The 22,194-nt window shown below is 38.1% G+C and overlaps 1 protein-coding gene across 4 annotated transcripts in view; it reads left to right on the forward strand.

The window, feature by feature from the left end:
* NIN (ninein) overlaps nucleotides 1-20,913 on the forward strand; it is a 100,352-nt gene extending 79,439 nt beyond the window's left edge. Inside the window, exons 24-31 of one of the 4 annotated variants that reach the window (XM_077761254.1) lie at nucleotides 36-149; nucleotides 881-1,027; nucleotides 2,686-2,865; nucleotides 4,129-4,278; nucleotides 6,485-6,589; nucleotides 10,490-10,690; nucleotides 14,378-14,491; nucleotides 16,851-20,913. In XM_077761254.1, coding sequence (XP_077617380.1) covers nucleotides 36-149; nucleotides 881-1,027; nucleotides 2,686-2,865; nucleotides 4,129-4,278; nucleotides 6,485-6,589; nucleotides 10,490-10,690; nucleotides 14,378-14,491; nucleotides 16,851-17,060 — 1,221 coding nt within the window. In that variant the 3' untranslated portion in view covers nucleotides 17,061-20,913. Of the gene's footprint in view, nucleotides 1-35; nucleotides 150-880; nucleotides 1,028-2,685; nucleotides 2,866-4,128; nucleotides 4,279-6,484; nucleotides 6,590-10,489; nucleotides 10,691-12,687; nucleotides 12,804-14,377; nucleotides 14,618-16,850 lie in introns of those variants that run through there. The other 3 variants (XM_077761255.1, XM_077761256.1, XM_077761257.1) reach the window with 3 other exon arrangements.
* Nucleotides 20,914-22,194: the final 1,281 nt, after the last annotated feature.

Raw genomic sequence — 22,194 nt, forward strand, 5'->3', positions numbered from 1 at the left:
ACATGCCTGCTATCTCTTTCCTTGTCCTGAAACAGTTGGCAAAATCAAGCATTTTAGAGCACAGAATTGCTATGATGAAGCAAGAACAGAAGTCGTGGGAACACCAGAGTGAGACCTTAAAGTCGCAACTAGTGGCTTCACAGGAAAAGGTATGTGGACAACTCTTGTTTCACCTGCACAGTTAATATTTTCCTATGTATTTCAGCAGAATTTCTAGTAGAAAGAATATTCCAGATAGAATTGGCTCATAATGATTCATTTTGACTAATATTTGTCATATGCTTATAAAGTGTGATGAAATTGAACAACAGTTTCTCCAGAGTTCATTATTATGAGATTACCTCATCATTATGAGATTACTTATGAAACCTTGAGATTACTGTGTAGAAATGACTGCTTGTTTCTGATTTAGAAAAAGGATTTCTAAGGCAGGTTCATGCCTTGTTAATATATCTATCAACACTGCATTTACAAATCTAGATTAATTTTAATTAAATAGATACCAGAGCGCGTGGATGGCTCATTTGGTTAAGCATCCAACTCTTGATTTCAGCTCAGGTTGTGATCTCACGGTTCATGGGATTGAGCTAGGTTTTGTCATGCCAGCTGGTACTCACTGGTTCTGTAAGATATCACTTGATCATATACCAGATGACTATGTCAGCAATACCTTGCTCCAGGGCATAGCTCATCAATTGATCTGAATGTAATATCCGGTAAATAAACATAATAACTGGGGTTTCCACTAGGCTACTAAAAAGAGCTGGATATAGTAAATAGGAGGGACCTTGGAATTCTCTTAGCTCATTCATTCCTAGACATGCTATAGATGAGACCATGAGGATCTGTGTCACAGTGTAAGATTTTTCTCATGATACAGGTTCAGAGTTTAGAAGACACCCTACAGGATGTAAACCTGCAAATGTCCCTGATTAAATCTGACCTCCGAGTGACTCAGCAGGAAAAGGAGGCTTTAAAACAAGAAGTGTTGTCTTTATATAAGCAACTTCAGAATGCTGGTGACAAGGTAATTTCTTTTTTATTGAGGTATAACTTTATACAGTTAAGCGCACAGAGTTGAAGACTGTAATTTGAGTATTTTTATAGATGTATGTGTGTTTACATAAATAATAGTTGATCCTTGAACAACGCAGAGGTTTGGGGCCCTAACTCCCTGGGCAGTCAAACATCCACATATAACTTCTGACTCCCCCAAAACTTAACTACTAATAGTTAAGCCTACTGTTTACTGGAGGCTTTACCAATAATATAAGCAAGTAACACATATTTTGTATATTATACATACTATATACTATATTCTTATAATAAAGCTAGAAAAAATACAATACTGTATAGTCTCAAAAAAAATCTCCATGTTAATGGACCCGTGCAGTTCAAACCTGTGTTGTTCACGAGTCTTTGTGTATATTTGCCACACCGATGTATGTGCATATGTTTATACTTGTGTAAACACCTCCTATCTCAAACTACACTGCCAGCACCCAGCAGGCTCTCACATCTCCCCTCCAGTCAGTAACCACAGGGGACCCACTTCTCCACCCTCTGCCACCATAGGTTAGGGATGCCTGTTTCTGAAATTCATATAAATGGAGTTTATAAATGGAGAGTGACAAGATTGTTTTGTATTATGCAAGTCAGGAGGCCATGCTGAGTTATTTTATGGTAACAAAAACATTTTGATATTGTATAAAGTGTATCTCGTTTTAATATATCAAAATGCTACTTTGTGTGCTTATATAAATTAAAAGTGGTATTACAGATGTCAGCCTTGTGGAGATACTAAGATTTTGTCCTACCATAAAAGTAGGACAGTTATTTTAATACAGTTATATCTTGGTGATACTTTTTATTTTATATATATATACATACATATATTTTTAAGTAGGCTCCACACCCAACATGGGGCTCAAACTCATGACCCCAAGAAGAAGAGTCACGTGCTCTACCAACAGAGCCAGCAGAGACCTCTTTTTTATTTTTTTACAAAGGAAAATAGTTCTTTCCAGTTTTAAAAATTACTTCTGGGCTGACATTTCTCTCAGAAATGGGATTGTAACTTTTTTTCTTTTTCATGTATTGGCTTAAAATGCAAAAGGTTTACCTACCTGTTACCTTTTTTAAAGCATTTTCCAAGATCTAAAAAATCCCTTTGGTAGCTAAAAGCATATCCTGAGTTCAGGTCTCAATTACATGGACAGTATGTGCTTTGGATTCTAAGAAAGGATATGATTGCACATGGGAAAAAATGAAAGTAGAGTTTAGCTTGTGAAAGCTTTCAGGTTAGCAGTGCATCTTGAAGTCCCCTTTGTGTTCTCTGTTAAATGAAAAGAATAGTGATCTGGGTTCAAAGCATTAACTCCATAAGAATGAAGCTATTTTTAAGGCCACCAACCTCTATGCAATTGGGTTCCATATGGACTCGACTTGCCCTAACATCTTTGCTGTTAGACTTGATGAGGCTATTTTGCCAAAGATTATTTTAAACAAAGAATTTTCCAAACCTCTTTTAAATCAAACCTCCCAAATATTTTTTTTATATGTATATAGACAACATACACTCATCCCTATTAGAAGACATGAAGAATGATTATTGTCACTGAGTAAATAGATTCAAAACAACAATCAGCTTGTGTTTAAGGCTTAACTCTGCAATTTGCTTTTCAGAACTGGGCCCCAGAAATAGCCACCCATCCACCAGGATTCCATAACCAGCAGCAAAGGCCATCTTGGGACAAGATGGATCATCTGATGAAGGAGGAACAACAGCTGTGTAGGCAGGAGAACGAGAGACTGCAGACTGCGGTGCGGAACACCAAAGCGGAACTCACGCACTCGCGGGACAAGGTGACAAAAAGCGGCACACGGTCGCATACGTTTGAAAATAGTGTGGTATATAGATGAATGTTTGATAGGACTGAAATGGTTCCAGGGTATGGATTTAAGGATTCTGCTATGGCAGACTTACTTTCACAATGTCTGATTTATCATTTACTTGCAAATAACTTTATCCTGGTATGATCATAAAATATTTTGTTTTGCATTTTGTGTAATCGTTTCTATATTAAAAATCAATGATTTTAGTCGTCACTTCCAAAATAGACTCATAGGAATGATGGTAACCATGTATTTATTCTTCATTCAAATAGACCAGCCACCAAGACTGGCAGTACAAAAATGGCAAAATTGGACTCCCATCTTGCTGGGCTAACTCCTTGCAAGAGAAAAAGTACCCCTTTTTAAAGACTCAGCATTTCAAGGTTAGAATGGTCTCTGAAGATGATCGTTTCCAAACACTCAATTGATGCTTATAGTCTTTACTTTTGCTGAGTAGTTGACCAACGCTGCTTAAACATCTCCCTTGAGGAAGAGCTCTCTGAAGAGTCACAGATAGTGATTTAGAACACCTGCTCTGTGCCGGAAACTCTGCTATTGCGGAAGTTACAGTGTTGAGCCAGACAGACGTGGTCGCTGTCTTCACGGAACTTGATGTAGATACGTTGTTTCATGTGTCAACAGTCCAATGTGAAATTGATGGAACGGTCACCTCACTGACTCCTAAAAGTTATGCTCACGTCAGAGAGCGGGCGCCTAGGACCATGTCTGTTTTCCTGACAGCCCTGTCACACTGTGGACGCCCAGCAGTTTGGTAGATCCAGAGGTCCTCTATTCTCAGATCCTTACAGTGTGGGGTTTTTAGACCCAACCAGACTAAAAATAGATTTACCTAGAAGGATCTTTTGCAATCCAAAAAGGCAGACTTTGAGAACTGGCAGACTCGGGTGCCTGAGTGGCTCAGTTGATTAAGTGTCCGACTTTGGTTCAGGTCATGATCTCACAGTTTGTGAGTTCGAGCTCCACATTGGGCTCTGTGCTGACAACTCAGAGCCTGCTTCAGATTCTGTTTCCCTCTCTCTGCCCCTCCCCCACTCACTCATAGACACGCACTCTCAAAAACATCAAAAAATTAAGAAACATCAAAAAATTAAAAGAATTGGCAGACTTGACTGGAAAGTGTTTTTAATATAACAAAACTTATGTTCTTTTTGTGTTTTTTTCTCACTGGATGAGCATCTTAACATTTGTTCCTCATACATATGTTACTCTTAGGTCCGTCAGCTGGAATCCAACCTTCTTCCCCCCAAGCACCAAAAACATCTAAACTCATCAGGTACTGTGAAGCCTACAGAGCAAGAGAAATTGAGCTTAAAGAGAGAGTGTGAACAGTTTCAAAAGGAACGATCTCCTACTAATAGGAAGGTGAGTTTTGAGAGGTTATACTACGTGTCAGCATCCTTACTATGATGTGTCCCTAAGTGTATGTTTTTTTCCCTGCATGCTTCCAAGGAAGTGATCACAATGGTATATTTTGGTTCTTATATCTATGTTTTTGTAATCTGGTCAAATCGTATCATAGTTCTTTCTGATTGAGTGATGGTTGCAAAGGAGCAGTTAACTTTAAGCATTCATAATGAAGATGCTTAATCATCTTCAACAGTATTACAGCCCTTTTCATTTTTTTTTAAAATGTTTATTTACCTTAGAGAGAGTGCACGAGAGAGATGGAGACACAGAATCTGAAGCAGGCGTCAGGCTCTGAGCTGTCAGCACAGAGCCTACGCAGGGCTCCAGCTCGTGAACTGTGAGATCATAACCTGAGCCAAAGTCAGACACTCAACTGACTGAGCCACCCAGGCTCCCCACAGCCCTTTTAAGTTAGTAAAATAGATATATTTTTAAATATATATATATGTTGAATATTATGAACATCTTACTATATGGTCTGTATTAGTTATCTCTTGCTGTGTAACAAATTAAAACAACAAACATTTGTTGTCTCAGTTTCTGTGGGCCAGGAATTCAGAAGCAGCTTAGCTGAGAGGTTTGGGCTTGGGCTCTCTCATGAGGTTGCCGTCCAGATATCAGCTGGGACTACATTTATCTGAAGGCTTCACTGAACTAGACCATCCACTTCTCAGTTCAGTAATATAACTGTTAGGAAGAGGCTCTGTTTCTTGCTGGCTCTTTACCAGAAGCCTCAGTTCTTCCCCACCAGGGCCTTTTCTCAGGACGTGGTAGCGAGAGATAGGAGAGAGAAAGAGAATTCCAAAAGATCATGACAGAAGCTGTAGTGCCTTTTATAAGTGAATCCTTGGAAGTGACACATTATCATTTCTGCGGTCTTCAGTTGGTCACACAGACCAAGGGTGTGAACACCATGGGTGGACATCATTAGGGACCATGTTGGAGGGTGGCTACCACGTGGTTAAACCTCTAGCACAACTTTCTATAGTTTGTTCCATGAAGTGAGAGATCTAAGACCAGTGCTACCCTGGGAGTCCTTGTCATTACTTTTCTTTCTTCCTTCTTCTCAACTAAAACTCAGAGTGGTCACTGTTACCTTCCTCTTCTGAAAATTACAGTTTCTGCAAAAATGGTGGCAGAATGATGAATAATCATTCATTTCTGTTGTAAAGATTGTATGAAAATTTTAAGTTTGTGAAAGTTATGACCATAGGCGGTAAGAAGCCCAGTTTGTGCTCTAAAGCCGAAATACCATTTAATTTTAGGTATATTCAAGTACACTTTTCAGAAAGATAAAGGGTTGCATCCAGCTGCTCACTGAGGGGAAAGTCTAATGATAGGTTTTAACTTGAAAAGATTACACTTCTGTTTAAAAACTCTTGCCACTCTCCTCAGCTCTTTTTGATAGAAACCAAAATCTGCATCCTTGAGAAGTATCCTATATTTTCTACTTAGCAATATCCCGAATTCCTGGTCAGGTAGCTCATGAGATTCTTCTTGCAATAGAGAATTCCAAAAAATATCGGATGCTCATAAAATCTTCAGATTTCGTCTTTAAAATTGAGATAGGAGTTATATAAATCAGGTGTTTTTTTTTTTTANTAAGCCACCCAGGCGCCCCATATATAAATCAGGTTTTATGTACTCTGTTTTAAACCTTATTTAAACTTTGCCTTAAGACTTTTTCCCACCGCAGATCCATAGTAGAGGATCATGAAAGTGATTTAGTGAAAACATCTACCTTTTTTATTAATAAAATGTGCTAGAAAATATCAGAGTACATGGCTCATGGTAAGGATAAATATCATTTCATGAAAGTTTTCTTTCGGTGATTTGTACTTATAACTGATTATGCATATGTATGTACATATGGGTGTGGCTTTATGTCCTGGATGTGCTTCTTACAGTGAGTGACACTGAAGTGTGCAAGCCAGGTGCCTTATGGAATCTGTTCTGTGTAAGTAAGCAGTGATGATCAAAAACCACACTCCTTAAATGTAATTGATGCACTGAATCATATTGTCATTTTTCTTTGATGAATGATCTCTGCTTTCTTCCAAGGGTTGAGACGTTGGACTGACGTGTGTCAAAATAAAGTAGAGCAACTCAAGTGTGTGTGTGTTTGTTTTTAAAGGAAATTTTTGGTATTTTTGTTTTTCAGCAGGTCAGTCAGATGAATTCCCTTGAAAGGGAATTAGAAACAATTCATTTGGAAAATGAAGGCCTGAAAAAGAAACAAGTAAAACTGGATGAGCAGCTAATGGAGGTAAGTTTTTAAGCAAAGGACCTCAGCTCTGGAGAATATTTTAACCCATGAATGTGCCATTGTTGAGAGAGACTAGCATAGCACTGAATTCCTGCTATGAAAAAAACTGGAAAAGTGTGCTGCCAAGCTGAATTCTTTGGTCTGTCTTACCAAGTTTGACAGACATTTTTGCTCATTACATAGTCACAGGAATTCACACTGCTTCACAGAGGAAGGAAAAATGCAGGTAAACCTAAAATGCAGGTACCCGCACCGCAACAAATTCAGGGGCAGGGACTCTGTCTGATACTGGCTCGAAGGCCCAGAGCTCCCCACCACGGCTCTGGTTGTAACAGTTTCCCGATACCTCCTGTATCGTATGTAGTGCAGGTTGCTAGCAGCCTCTTAGGTTAGGAATTTGGGAACATTAGCATTTAGAATTTTAATGGTCAAGTGCTGTCATTGTTTATTACAACATTTGTAATTCAGCACTGCCTCGGGAGAGGTACATCTGTTAAACATAAAAATGGAGATGTAAAACTTGTCAGCTTGGACACGGAGTGTCCAGTCTACCAGACTGCTTTCTGATTACTAAGTACAATTGTAGGATGTTAATATCTGTACAAATCCTCCTTAATAAGTAAAAACTTCACTGAGACATTTGGCTTTGGGTAAATGAAAATACCATGTAGCGAGCTGTAAAATTTATGTCAGGTAGAGAGGCATAGGTAGAAAATGTGTTTTTGTGCTCTTAAAAACTACCATGTATAAAATTTCTTAAAACCAGAATTATCCGGAGAAAGATTTAAATATTTTAAGAAATTGGACATGCCCAAGTAATTTTAAATGGATGGTTTTTAAATGTGAAATATGGGCAAACATGTCACACTAAAAATTTGCATGACCACTGAGGTTTCTGCCAACTTTAAGTTCTCCAATTTATCCACTAATAGGGAGATTAAACTATAAATAGTGAAATCCAAACCATTTTTTCTTTCTCTGACAGCATATAATAAATGTGTTCAATAGCTCGAGCTGCAGGCTGTGTTTAGATAGACATGCTTTCTGATGAAATAATTATATACTGTGATGAATAAGGTATCTGAAGCTAAGCTCCACAGCTCTAGTCCCAAATTAATAAGTAACAGGGTGTACTTAATCACTGGCAGAGCCTCTCCAAATGTTCTGCCCGCAGGCCAATTCTTCTCCCACCTGCTCGAGCTGTCCTCAGAAACCTCCATCTCTTCCTAACCCCGCTTTACATGATTAGCAATCATAAGCAATTTCCCTTCATTATTTTTCTCCTTGATCGAGTAGTAAAGATTTGCTAATGGATGAGGTAAATCGAGGGTTCATGGCACTAGAGCTGAATAACTGAAGTAAAAGCATGAATTTTCCATTGGAACACTGAAGACTATCTCCTACACTACTCTAATGAAATTTTCTTGAGGATAGAAGACAGCTATTAACTCTGTACAGACCTATACAAATTGGATTATCAGCTTTTTAAAAATATACTTCACATACTATATACAGTTTACCTATTTAAAGTGTATGATTCAGTGACTTTTGGTATCCTTTTATATTATGGAAATATTTGCATAACAGAATTTGCCATGTGAAGCAGTAAGTATACAATTCACTGGCATTAATTACATTCACAGTGTTCTCCAACCATCAGTTCTTCCAAAACTTCTGCATTATGCCAAAGACTCTAACCATTAGGCAGGAACTCCGCTTATCCCACCAGCCCTACACACTGGATTTTTACTTATATTCAGGTATCTATAGAGTAGGCCACTTTGGGGGGTGTACAGTAGTTTTCACACCATTTGTGTGTGTGTGTGTGTCCACCTCACCTGAGGGATAGGTACATTCCTGTCACTCGGCAGGGGCTGGGGGCAGGCAGGGAGAGGTTCCTACATCAGGATCTTTGGGATCAAGGAACTTAACAAAAGCTTTCTAATCTGATGTAGGCACTCCCTTGAGGGAAGGAGTCTCTCCTCATCCTTCTATGCCAGTTTAAAAGTCACTGATCTGGTATAATACATGGTCCTACCCCAGGGCAATTATAGATCCCAAATCACTAGAGTAGGAAATAGAAGAATTTAAGTCCCATTCCGGGGCTCTTTGAACTTCACGAGGCAGTGTTCTATAAACAGTTCATTTTGAACATTCAAAAAAGGGGTTACAGTCCATACCAGCAGTTCTCACCTCCACTGTGTACCTCTGGTAGCCAACAGTTTTCAAACACTTGAACGAGAAAATTGCCATTTGGAGATGCAGAATGTAAACTGTAAAACCAAGTATTCAACATGAGATCCCCCATGCTGGACCTGGACTAACTATATTGGGGTCGGTGGAGGAAAAGGTGGTAAGTTCCCAAACTCAGACTGCAGGTGCAGGATCAGAGCCGTAAGACATTTAGTATCTATCAAGTTTGTATACAGAGAAATGTAAATGTTGGTCGTTTGTAAGTTCTTTCTGACTAGAGCACATCTATTCAAGTATATAATATACCCAGTTTTAACTGTTCTTTTTATAACTCCTACTTTCCTTCCTCTCTTTATGACTCCTGTAATTTTCTTTTGTTTTTGTTTTGTCTGTGGCTAACCTGTACCTAGAACTCTGTGGTTGGAACTAGCAGAGAAGGGTGCAGTTCTCTGCCTGAGATAGTGTGTGAAGGTAGAACATTCTCTTTCAATGAATTTCCTAGCATGGAGACCTCATTAGACTCCTTGTTCATGTAATCATTTCTACTGACTGTAACAGTTAATACATACCTCAGGTAAGAGCCAGTATTCATTTTTAGTTTGCTTTAACTGTGGAATACATCTGTTTACGTTTATACCAAGATTTTCCTCAGTAGTCAAAGATCTATGTGAAGAAGATCATCCTGCTGACATAAAATCATGGGATTGTAACTCTCCATGTTCTTTATTCCTGAAAATAAAATGGTGGGTTTTCTAAATCTGTAACTAGAAAGATTTCAAAATAGGTAATCTCCCACCTCAGAAATTTAGATTTGAGAAAATGGATAGTGGCTCTGAAGTTTCATGGTCACGTTTAGTTATAGTCCTGTCTTAGAGGGCCTCCTTCCCCTCTCACAAGCCTGGAGGTGCTTCTTCTTGAGTTTGGTACATGGTTGTGTTCGTTGCATGCCTTCTGTTGAGTCCTCGGTCTGCTGAGTGTAGTGACAGATGTGGAGTGGCATGCTTCACCGGCCACATGCAGTGTGCATTCTCCTTTTTCCTCTCCCCAACTTCGGCATGTGATACGCGCATCATTTTCTCATTGTCTTGAACAAATACGTCAGTTCCCAGGTGTTCGAGGATATCACCCTCTATCCCCGAATTGCTTATCTTATAGTGCTATCTAAGAGCTAAACATTGGTAAACTAAATAGGTTAAAATAATTTTAGATATGAGATTCTTTGAATAAATTGCTAACGTGGAAAACATGTAGTCATTGAACATTTGCTCTTAAGAATCTTTACGAATGGTAAGTGGCAAAACCGTAAAGCAAAACCACATTCTCCCCTTTGCTTACCTCAACCCTGTCTGTGTTTGTTTTTGAAACAGGCATAAGTAAAGATACTAGTGTCGGAAAACAATGAAGTAGAATTCAGACACATTATGTATATCGTGTAACTCGGTCGAGAGTGAGGAAGTACAATTTTTTAAGTCTAAAACTTTTAAGAAGGCCTACTTCTTCATTAACTATATCCTCTCCTAAGGAAAATGACCCCTCCCATTACTTACTTCTTGCTCAAGTCATGTACTGTCCTGTGTTCATGTTATCAGTGGGTCAGAGAGGCCATTTGTGAATTCATCAGCTTCACTCCCTCTGCTTGACATTTTCAAGGGCAGCTCTGTGCTTGAGGGCACCGTGGCTGACCAGGGCTCTGCCTCTGTCCTCCAGATGCAGCACCTGAGGTCCACTGTGATGCTTAGCCCAGCCCCTCATGCGTGGGATCTCCAGCTGCGCCAGCAGCAAGCCTGTCCGACGGTGCCCAGGGAGCAGTTTCTGCAGCTTCAACAGCAGCTGCTGCAGGCAGAAAGGATGAACCAGTGCCTGCAGGAGGAACTTGAAAACAGGACCTCCGAAACCAACACACCACAGGTACAAGGCTCTGTTTTCCCTCATAGTAAACTCAGAGCACCTAATTTGATCTGTTTATTGGGAAGTTAGACCCGTTCAGATGTGGGGATGAAGAACTTAAATGTCTGCCGAAGAGTTTCCACCTCACCTGTGTTACAGATCCATGGAAGTGCAGCGTCGTTTGGGTTTGGTTTTTTGCAGTGATGCTTTTGAGCTCTCAGCTTCGAAGCTGGGAGATGCAGTGTTCTGGGTCTCCTTTGCACATTCGTAATTGATGACGAAGGATCAGGGTCACTAGACACAGTGTACAGCTGACCTAACATTTTTTGACTTGGCATCGGACAAATGTCAAAAGTACTACAGAATTCAAGTGTACCTCTAGGATACGCAGTACTAACACAGCACCCTGGGATTTCCTGTACCAGAGGGGTAGAGCTTGCTGGGTTCCATAGAATTCACAAGTGGGAACTTTGTGGAGTCAGTGACTTAAGTTAAATGAAAAACGTCACCTACATTTTTTAAAATGATCTAGTTTGAAAAACTTTTCCCCTTCCCTTTGAGTTAGCATCATCCTAGCTCCCTACAGACACAGTCAGATACAAGCTGGATTTTCAAATAGTTCTCTTAAGTGCTTCATTCATAGTCCAGCTTTGCTTGCCCGTTTTGTTTATTGAAAACTAGGAATAAAATTAAAATTACTCCTTATTTTTTATAATTTTAAATGCATTCTTTCTAGTTTGGATGCTCTTTTTCTGTTGTCTCTCCGTGGACATTTAATAAGGAATTTCCCCAACTCCTTTTCCCTAATTATCTCAAAGTGGCTTTGCAAAGTCAAGTTTACAGTAATACAGTGAGTGGAGCAGTTCTGTCTTCCTCTGCTAATAGTATATATCGAGGCTTTGTCATTATATCCGGTCATCTGTCCTTTCAAACAGAACCTCACAATTATTTGTCTTTTGTGCTTAATTTTTTTTTAACATTTATTTATTATTAAGAGACAGACCATAAGCATGGGAGGGTCAGAGAAAAGGGGAAACACAGAATCTGATGCAGGGGCTCCAAGCTGTCAGCACAGAGCTCAACCCGGGACTTGAACCCACAAACCGGGAGATTATGACCTGAGCCAAGTTGGACACTCAACCGAATGAGCCACCCAGGCGCCTCTTGTCTTTTGTGCTTTAATCCACGTTTTTGGAAGCTTCCTCTATGCTGCTTCAGTTTCCAAAAATCAAAATTCTGTGGGTGGGGTGTCAAATAGATGCTTCAGTAACTCATTACAGAACTGAGTTATAAAACCTTGACCTCAGTTTTTAACAGACATTTTAACCAAATGATTAGGCTAAGATTTTATCCATTTCTTTCTCATTCATGCTGTTTTCAAAGCATGTTCTTCCAACCCACCCACCCATGTTTAAAAATAAAAAAAAATACACTTTTACTCCATTTACTTCAGGATTAGATAGGCAAAAGCTGTTAAGGTTTTTTTTTTTGTTTTTTTTTTGTTTTTTTTTAAATTTTTTTATGTTTATTTTTGAGAGAGGGAGACACAGAATCTGAAGCAGGCTCCAGGCTCTGAGCTGTCAGCACAGAGCCTGATACGGGGCTTGAACTCATAGACTGGGCGATCATGAGCGGAAGTTGGATGCTTAATTGACTAAGCTACCCAGGCGCCACAAAAACTGTTAAGGTTTCTATACTGAAAAAAATAAAAAATTTTTTTTTCTTCAGCCACATGGCAGAGTAGACTGCTTTTGCTAGAATACCACAGCAGGCTCTCATATTTCTGGCCTCTGAGCTGACACTAATTTTAAGATTACAGAGCATCATTAGAATCTGCACGTTGCCTCTGTGTGTGGAGTGATGTGAGTTTTTCCACCTCTGTGTTGCTTTGCTTGCATTGTAGTGTTAATGTGTGTGCTTTTAAAAATCCTTTGTGTTATAAATGTGTGAATTTAGAGTCCTCCCAAAACATGATCTTGACATCAGGGTGAAGTGTACCACTTGCCTTCTTTCTCTAGGCCTTGCTACCGGAGCAGCGAGCAGTGCATGCAGATTCCTACAGAAGGATTGGGCACCTGTGAAAACTGGGCTGCTATTGATGACATTTCTTACCCTGGCAGCTACTCAGATGCACACGCCCNTTATTATTATGCCTTTGCAGTATTATGTCTCTTATTTATTAATGTAGAAATGACAGTTTGTGAATCAAATTCACAAATTTCAGCTGGTTGCGAATCATTTTATTTATACCATTTAAAGAGTGTGGACTTGAGATTCTTGGAAGGATGTATTCTATTTATTTTCTCATTCCATATGCTGTAACTATTTTTAATAAGAGGTACTACTTTTATACATGGAATTTGAAGAAAATTTGGGTTATTTATACTGTTTTGTATAAGATGTATAATGCTTTTTTGACAGGAAAAAGGAAAATTTTGATGAAATAATAAAATAAATTTTAAATATATGAATGCCTTTGTTTTTCCTCTTTCCTCACTCTTGGGCCATTTTCCATGTTCTTTGAGTTACCTGTAATTTTTTTTTTTTTTTAAGCCAAGTAGAAATCAGGCATCTTCTGTTTACTTTTGACCTTTAAAAAGCCATTCTGTCTTTTAAAATCTAGTATTTTTTAAAGCTAAATATTCTCAAAGCCTAATTTCCTGAAATTTACTCCCGGCATTTTCTTTTATCACTACAATTGTCTTCAAACTAGTCACATGGTTTAGTTGTTTACATTTGAATAAATGCTGTCATTTTATCCAAACAAATGTTGGCTTTCAACCCATGTTTGGTCATTCTGAACGCTTTTAAAAGGAGTTATACCATAAGCCATTAACGTCTGAGTTTTGCATAAATGCTTGAAGAACCTTTTAAAATCTGAAATTCCTTATGTGGACATTTCAGTGGCCTGCAGGGAGGGCAGCTGGTTGCACTCTAAGTCTCTCTGGGTCCTTCTCTCCAAAATGCACGGAACTCCTTCAGCCATCACTGTTGTGTCAGGCGAGGAAGAGAAGCCAGGGCTCTTCTTCTGTCCTCCTCTTTTATCTGGGAGTTGTTTGTGGGGAGATTTAATTTTAAATCTTTTATGATAAACCCATCCTCCAATCCAGATGTTTACTTCACATTGACAAGTCAAATTGGGAAACAGATGACAACAATAACTGGCAGGAAGAAGCCGATTATTATGAAGAAAGGAACACTAATACCCTCACTGTAAGCAGCCATTTCACACAGAAAAACTGGACATGCAAATTGCAAGCTGATTGGAAACGTTAAGTGATCCTGAATAAACTCAGTTTTGTTTTGTTCTTGAGAGACCCACACTATTGCCAAGGCCCAAGTCATAGATGCAGGGTTGATAACCATAACCATATTTTAATTTACTTTGGAAAAACTATTTTACTAGAAGAAGTGCCCACAGGTACTAAATTATGGGTTTTAAGAATTTTGCTTTATCTCAGGGGAAGATAGTAACACAGGTAAGATGTTTCTTTTTAATCTTTGATTCTTTCCCTGATTAGGGTTACCTTTCTAGCGTGCAAGCCATGTGGTGTTCAGAGCCCCCATTTCATCAGAAATCCACCTCTCCATTTACAAAGGCAGTTACTGTCCTTTCTCTAGGCATCTTGTGGGAAAAATAAATTACTAGTGCTTTCTTTTCAGTATGGCATGATTTTCAAATGAGAACACATTTTTTCTTCCCTTCAGGGAAACCAGGAACAACTGGTAACTGTCATGGAAGAACGAATGATGGAAGTTGAACAGAAATTGAAACTGGTGAAAAGGCTTCTTCAGGAGAAAGTGAATCAGCTCAAAGAACAAGTGAGCCTCCCAGGTCCTCTCCACCCACCATCCACCCCACATTCCACTTTTAACTCCAGTTTTACATTCCTTTATTGCCATTAACTTGTTCACTTTTGTTGTCAAATAAAGGCAAATTCTACCACAGATGTATAGCAGAATTTAGGACTCACTCTCTCCCACACCACTCCAAAAGTATGAATTCTGTAGTCTGTAGACAAACATGCCTTGAGAGCGTTGGAAAAATAATGCAATTTAAAAAATGTACATTTGTAACAGAGACTCATTTGGACCTAACACATTCCTAATGAAGTTGAGTGGCTCATTTAATTTTTTAGATTTTTTTTTATTTGCCCCAGACAGTAAATATTCTNCATTATTTTTCCAACGCTCTCAAGGCATGTTTGTCTACAATTTAAAAAATGTACATTTGTAACAGAGACTCATTTGGACCTAACACATTCCTAATGAAGTTGAGTGGCTCATTTAATTTTTTAGATTTTTTTTTATTTGCCCCAGACAGTAAATATTCTACTTAAATCACCAGAAAATCTTTGTAGGTAAAAAATGGGAGGATAATAAATGGAACTTCAGCTTTCCTGTTTGAGACAGCTATGACAACTTCCAAAAGTCTCATGGCTGTATCCAAATCCCAAAAGGCTGTGCTCTGAATTAGAATAGGGACCCTGACCTGCTGGTGGCAGGTGTGGCCTGGATTTAGAAAATATTAGCTAAACCACTGCAGAGACCTGCAAAAAAGGACCACTCTATAGGGAAGATTTACAGCTACCTTGGAAACGGAGATTTAAGACCTCAGGAGGAGGTGGGTAGAGAAATTGCACAACCTGGCTTTGTAGACTCATAAAACATACGAAGAATAATACCAAGAGAAGGTCTTAATGCAGAAGCAGACCAGAACTTTCCTTTGCCCAACCAATATCTTAATCACAAAATGGAAAGAAAGGAAAGTCTTACATAATCCTTTGTTCAACCTTTAAATCATTCATTTATTCAAAACATGGTTACTATGTGCCAAGTCCTTTTCTAAGTGCAAAAGATTCGGCAGTGAACAGAACAAAATCCTGCCAACGTGGAGTGTAGTTCACGTACAAGGTATCGAGCATTTGGCAAGGTGGTAATTTTAAAAATAAAGAAAATATCCACTCTGTTTTCAGCAGAGGGAAACACAGGGAAGAATAGGTGATCCAACTCCATGGTTTAAAGAAAGTTTCTTGAAGGCCTCTAACCGAGTATTGACAGCTGAGTAGGATCTGACCAGGTGAGGAAACGTGAGAAGGGCATTCTAGGCTACAGGAACATCATACAGTTATGACAATGTTCAGAGTGTGGATTCTACAAACATTTTGACAGTAATAGTTCATACTGTCCTGGGAGGAGCAGGAGAAGAAACTAGAGAAATGAGGAGGAGTGGGCAGTAGAGGGGCCTGTGTTGCTGAACTGGGAGTTTGAATTCCATTCTGTAGAGTGGAATTCCATTGTGGAGAGCATTCAGAGTGTAAATGGCAGGAAGGAAGGGAGAGGAGGAGGGGTGAAATGATTCCTTAGAACAGCTCAATAGAGTAGGTTAATATGTCACACTTGCCAGTCATCTAGATTCCAGGCTTAAGAGTGTTAGAGTCTTTATCATTGTCCTTTGCAATGCTAATAAATTGGCCACTCTTCCTTGTTCTTGACTCCCTGAAACCTCTATACTTTTAGATGCCCTGCTTAAAACTAGGTGTAAAATGAGGTGTAACGAGGGAAGAGGGCTGGAATACATATAATAAGAACCAAAATAAAATTATCCCAAGGCTGCTGACCAATTTTCCCATCCCTTGACTACATATTCTAACCATAAAAATTAAGATCTATCTTCTAGACAAGTTCTATATAAAAGAGGAAGAGTTAAGGTAAAGCTGCTGCCCAGATCTTACCTCTATAATTGTAATACATGAGCCAGATTTTAAAATAATCAGTAGGTTATGGCTATGAATGGGAAACTCAAGCATCTGTTAAGAGCAGAGTTAAAGGTCACACCCTAAACCTCAGAAGTTATAAAAGTATTTTGCTAATTTTAGAGAATGAGAAGGCAATAACAATTTATTTAGGTGGGGGAAAAAACCATTTTTGAGCCTCCAAATATCAATCTGTTCTTTTATTAGTGGCTTCTACAAACATTATGCAAAGAAACAGCTTGAAAAAGTGAATGTGCTCTGCTTGGATCCCTGATGCCACATCTGATGTTAAACCTGTGTCATAAAATAAAAGAATATAACTGATAGAAGTCATCTGCCTTTATGAACAACTGTCCTAATGTCAGACCTTAAATTAAAAACAATCACAGAAATGGAGTCAAAATTTTTCTGGTTTCTGTTTCTAGCTTTGCAAGAATACTAAAGCAGATGCGACGGTGAAGGATCTGTATGTTGAAAATGCCCAGTTGTTGAAAGCTCTGGAAATGACTGAACAGCGACAAAAAACAGCAGAGAAGAAAAATTACCTCCTAGAAGAGAAGATTGCCAGCCTCAGTACTATAGTCAGGAATCTGGCACCAGCACCACTGACTTCTACACCTCCCTTGAGGTCATAGCCAAGCCAAAGGATACACTCCTATTTGTGCACTTTACTGAAATGGATGGAACGTTTCAGTACATTCTCTCAACTTTTTTTTTTTTAAACCTTTACTGGTTTAAAGTTCAGCATAACCTAAAACTGCCTGCAACAAAACTGGACTCTCCATTCACTGTAATTAGTTTTTCTAAAGAGACTCTCATGGAGCTGCAAATAGATATTCACATATCTGTTTAAATTATTCCCCAGTTTTTAAAATTCAAAACATGTCCTAATAGCCACCAAAAAGGTGGATATATGAACACAATGCAAGAATCTTAAAACCCCCAGTTGTCAGTTTTTTTTAATATCATGTACAAATCTGTAAATTCCAGATATTTTAAGTTTGAGATCTGATGATATTGTTTTGATCTTTATTTGAAAACTGTGTCTTCTTACAGTTTAATATGGAAAAGTCATTCTGTTTCTAGTAATTTTGGCTCTTTGGTAGCCGACCCTGAGCTCAATAACCACAGAGGGCGCAAGAGCCAGAGCCTGTTTACTTGACCTTCTAACACCTATGGCAGTATTACCACTCCTGATCAATTAGACATACTAAAAACTGATTTACTCAACTGCACTGTTAACTAAGGTTAAAACTTTACTTGATTTAAAAAAAAAACACTTTTTTTAAGCATTTTTTTTCCTTCTTAGAAGTTTCATTTTGGGAGCTTCTCTTTTAAGAAATGAATAAAGCCACGTTCTTACAGCCTTTGAGCTATAGGGAAAGCACTGAACAAATCACTTTAAACAGTTACTTAGAAGATACATAAGCAAACCATGTTTTGGGGTTCTCTCCCTCTAAAATCTTAGAGTTCATGAACTTACAGTTAGGGTTGCTTCAAGAACTCAGGGAACAATATTTTAAATGGTCTTCCTAAAACACTGTAGGGCCTCTTTAAGATTTGAAATACATAAGCCATGTGACCTTATTTATCTTACACTTAGAGCCATGGTATGATTTTTTGTTTTACACTTTTAGTGAATTTACTCTTTTGGGGGGAAAAAAAGCCTTGATTTTAGAGTTAAAAACCTAACTTCTGGAAGAGTTATTATTTAACAGAAGTTAAAATTTCCATGCTTCCTACTCCTCTAACACCTCAAATCTGACCATAAGAATTTCTTCCTCTGGTAAGCACTGGCATGCATTCTGAGGTAACGGAGTGCCAAGTAGGATTTTGCATTCAGTACCAAGACGAGAACTTTCTAGAACAGTCAACATTTTAGAATGGTAACTTATTTTCCCCCAAGTAAAATCTTTGCTTCTCACCCACTTCAGCTAGTCAGGCATTGGTGGAGGACTATTAGGTTTAGGACACTAACAAAGCTCATCCTAGTTAGCTATTTGTTTTTGTCAGACAGCAATTAGATGAAAAAATTCACTCTGATGTATTCCTGGAAGGCCAAGCCCATCAATTTAAAAGAAAAGTAATAGCAAAGTCACATACTGCTCTATGGGCAGCAACAAAACATGCAAGCCAACTGCCTAAGAGATCATTAAGTGTTACAAAAAAATCTTTGGGCACCTAGGTGGCTCATTCAGTTAAGCATCTGAATCTTGATTTGGGCTCAGATAATGATCTCACATTTCATGGGATCGAGCTCCTTGTGGGGCTTTGTGCTGATGGCATGGAGCCTGCTTGGGATTCTTCCCCTGTCTCTCTGCCCCTCCCCCACCTATGCACGCACATGTGTGCTTTCTGTCTCTCTCATAAACATCAATTTTTTTAATTTTAACAAAATAATTTGCATCAAGCAACTTTAGGCCTCCTCATGGCCTAACCACCTGTTAGCCCCACCTGACAACCTACTGCCAGCACAGGAGTCCTCCCTACCTGAGCTCTGACAAGGCACGGCCATTTATGGGACTGGAATTCACATTCATGAGGCAGACATTTTCATGTCTGCAAAGCTCTTACTATCAGAAAGTCATGACTACTTCCCCTTGGAAAAATAATTTTAATTCCTCACTAGAATTACCCTTCAAAACATTTGACGTCGCTATCACGCCTTCCTTAATCCTTCTTCCCCAGTGCAAACATTACTAGTAAGCCCAACGACATGTATGGCATAGGCTTTAACAGAGAATCTTTTTCACTTAAAACTGTGGCTAGACCTAGGCTACTAAGGACATAAGTAAACTATGCATCTGTAGTGTATTTATGTAATATGCTTCTAGTTATTCAAGGTTATTGCTCTCAGAACAACGCCAAGCATATTTCTCAAATTACTGGCTTTAGCATGTAATCACATGTGTTGTATTTACTTTTTACATTATGGAAAGCATACATTAACTTCTTATAAATCTGTTTACGTGTATAAAAATGCTGTACAATGAATGTAAATACGACTTTCTGGAAAGTTTTAGACAACATTTAGAATCTTTTATCCAAAATCAAAATGCTGCTCAAATGAAAATTAACCGAATCAACATCTAGGTACTTATTAATTTCTTGCTTTACTGCACTTATAAAATTGGAAGACCAACATGCGAAATAGTTACCTTAAATTTACACATTTGTGCAGTTTATTTTTGTAAACTAGAGTGGGAGTTTAACTGGCAATTTATAATAGCACTTATAGCTTTTAAAAGATATTTTAAAGAGACTAAATTTGAACTTAAATGTTTAGGTTTTGCTTTCAGACTTTATAATAGCATTCATTGAAATCACAAGTCATATTATTTTATAGGCATTTACGTGTTTATTAAAAGCACTGGTTAAATTTTCTTTGGATTCCTTAACAGTTATTTATATTAGTTTTAGAAGATGGGATCTTCATTTCAAGGAAAGAGAATTAAGTTTGCTTTGGTGATATGTGAACTAGGACAAAAAAAAAAGGTGGATAACAAAGCCTACACTGTTCTATTTTTGCTTCTTCTGCTTTTTAGAGCCTGAACTCTTAAGCTCAAATTGTAAAAGGAGAAAAGTAGAGGGGGAGGGGTAGAACCAATCACAGTGTTTTATTTATTTTTCTAAAACTCTTAAAACCCAGATTTTAAAAACTATTTTAAATGTGAATCTTTCCCAGAAGCTTCAAATGCATTGCTTATATATTTAATCTCAAGCCTTTCACATAAATAGATCACAAAATCATAAGCTTTCAGAATAGCAATGGAGCTCTAACAGGTTTAGTGTTTCAATAATTCAATAATGTATGAACACCCAGGTCAGGTATTATTATGACGAACCTTTTTTTTTTTTTTTAAGAATAAGAAGTCCACTTCATGGTGAACTTTGACATGTGGGAATGAATTTATTTTTGTGATTTTTTTCTTGAGTGAAGAAAAAGAAGAAATGTGCTGTTTTTGTCTTCATCTTAAAGGTATTCCCAATCCAGGCGAGACTAAGTGCTTTGTAAGAGTATTGAGCAAGTCTTGTTTTGAATGGATTACCTATAATGACTCATTGGAATGACTGACAGTTTCTGCCAAAAGCCAACTCAAAGCCTAATAACCAAAGCATTCCATATTTAAAACTTATCATGTTTGGGCTTATTTGAACATCTCATTACTCTAAAATAGAAAACTATCTTATGGCATATGGATAGCTGTTTAATAGTAAATAAAAGCTAGCTCTTTATTTCTCAGCTTTTTAAGATGACTTAACTTTATTCTTATGGGAAGACATTTTCACATGATTTAAGGGAATACTGGTTCTGTCGAGGAAAAAAAAAACCAAAACAAAAGCAGAGTTCATCAAAAGCCACCTACAGGATAATTTTTTGAAATAAAAATGTATGTGTTGATATCAACTTTGTATATTTCATCTTAGCCATTCTATCTTAGGTCTTAATGTGAGCTTAATATGTAAATAAATAATTTTGCAAACATGGCTCTTGTTTTCTATACATCCTGAACTTTTATAAACAGTGTGTGTTTGCCATTGATCTTTAGAGTAAAAGCATCAAAATACTGCTATAAACACATTCTACAAATGCAGGATCTCAGCACCCACTCCAGACCTAACAGATCATATTCTTCATATTGTACATTTTAAGAAGATCTGAGCACTGAGACTCCATTTCTGTCATCGAATTGAGGACTTTTGGACCAGCCAGTTTGAGTTCTCTGTACCCTGTAGTGTGGTTCATAATTTACTTCTAGAATCCTGACTTAATCTCACGCGAGGCCCTACCTGAGATTGTGGGTGCTTCAGAGGTGGCTCAAGCTTTCTTAATTGAGCTGCTTGTGAGTGGTGAGATATATGCAAGAGTCATAAAAGTTAACCTGGAAGAATATTAAGTCACTATCTGAATACTGAAATGTAGAAGCAAAATGGTGGTCAAACCAGACCCATCTCATAGGCCTTGTTTTATTTATGTTCAAAGCTTTTACTTATTTTTTAAAAATATTTAGAGAGAGAGAGAGCATGCTGGGGAGAAGACAGAGAGAGGGAGAGAGAATCACAAGCAGGCTCCACGCCCAGTGCAGAGCCCAATGTGGGGCTTGATATCACAATGGTGAGATCACAACCTGGGCTGAAATCAAGAGTTGGATGCTTAACCAGCCGAATCATGCAGATGCCCCTCGAAGCTTTTAGATCGGCCACACACTGCCTTTAGGAGGCAAGAGCTATTATTATTACCACTTTACAGATAAGTAAACTGAAACCTAGCAAAATCGTGATTTACTCAAGGCCACACAGCCAGCTAAATAGGACACTCAGGACTTAACGCCCAGATTTGTCTATATTAATAAATATGTTGCAATAGTTGTATCAATTTCTTCTGCCACCAAACAATATTTAATCAGTGCTGACTGAATACCTATCACACATACTATAAAGGAAAATCGAAATCATTCCTGGTTTGCTGCATGATCTGATTGGGATAGAGTAGTATTTACGCACAAAAAAGAAGGAAAAAAAATGTATCCATATAGAAGATGGTTACATTTTGTTGAAGTGCTATGGGCACTAGGATAAGGAAGGTTGGCATCTTCAGGTATTTTAATGTTGAATGAGGAAGATTCTTCACCTACTGTATTAAATGTAATTGTGTATGTTCTTCATTCAGATTAGTGTAACCTGTTTGCAGTCTCATATTCATCATGAATTCAAGAAGTCCTATTTTCTCTGACATTTACTTGATGTCCAATAAAATGGTTAGATTTT

This window comes from Crocuta crocuta, unplaced genomic scaffold, assembly GCF_008692635.1.
Source record: "Crocuta crocuta isolate KB4526 unplaced genomic scaffold, BGI_CrCroc_1.0 scaffold163, whole genome shotgun sequence".
Taxonomy (NCBI): Eukaryota; Metazoa; Chordata; class Mammalia; order Carnivora; family Hyaenidae; genus Crocuta; species Crocuta crocuta.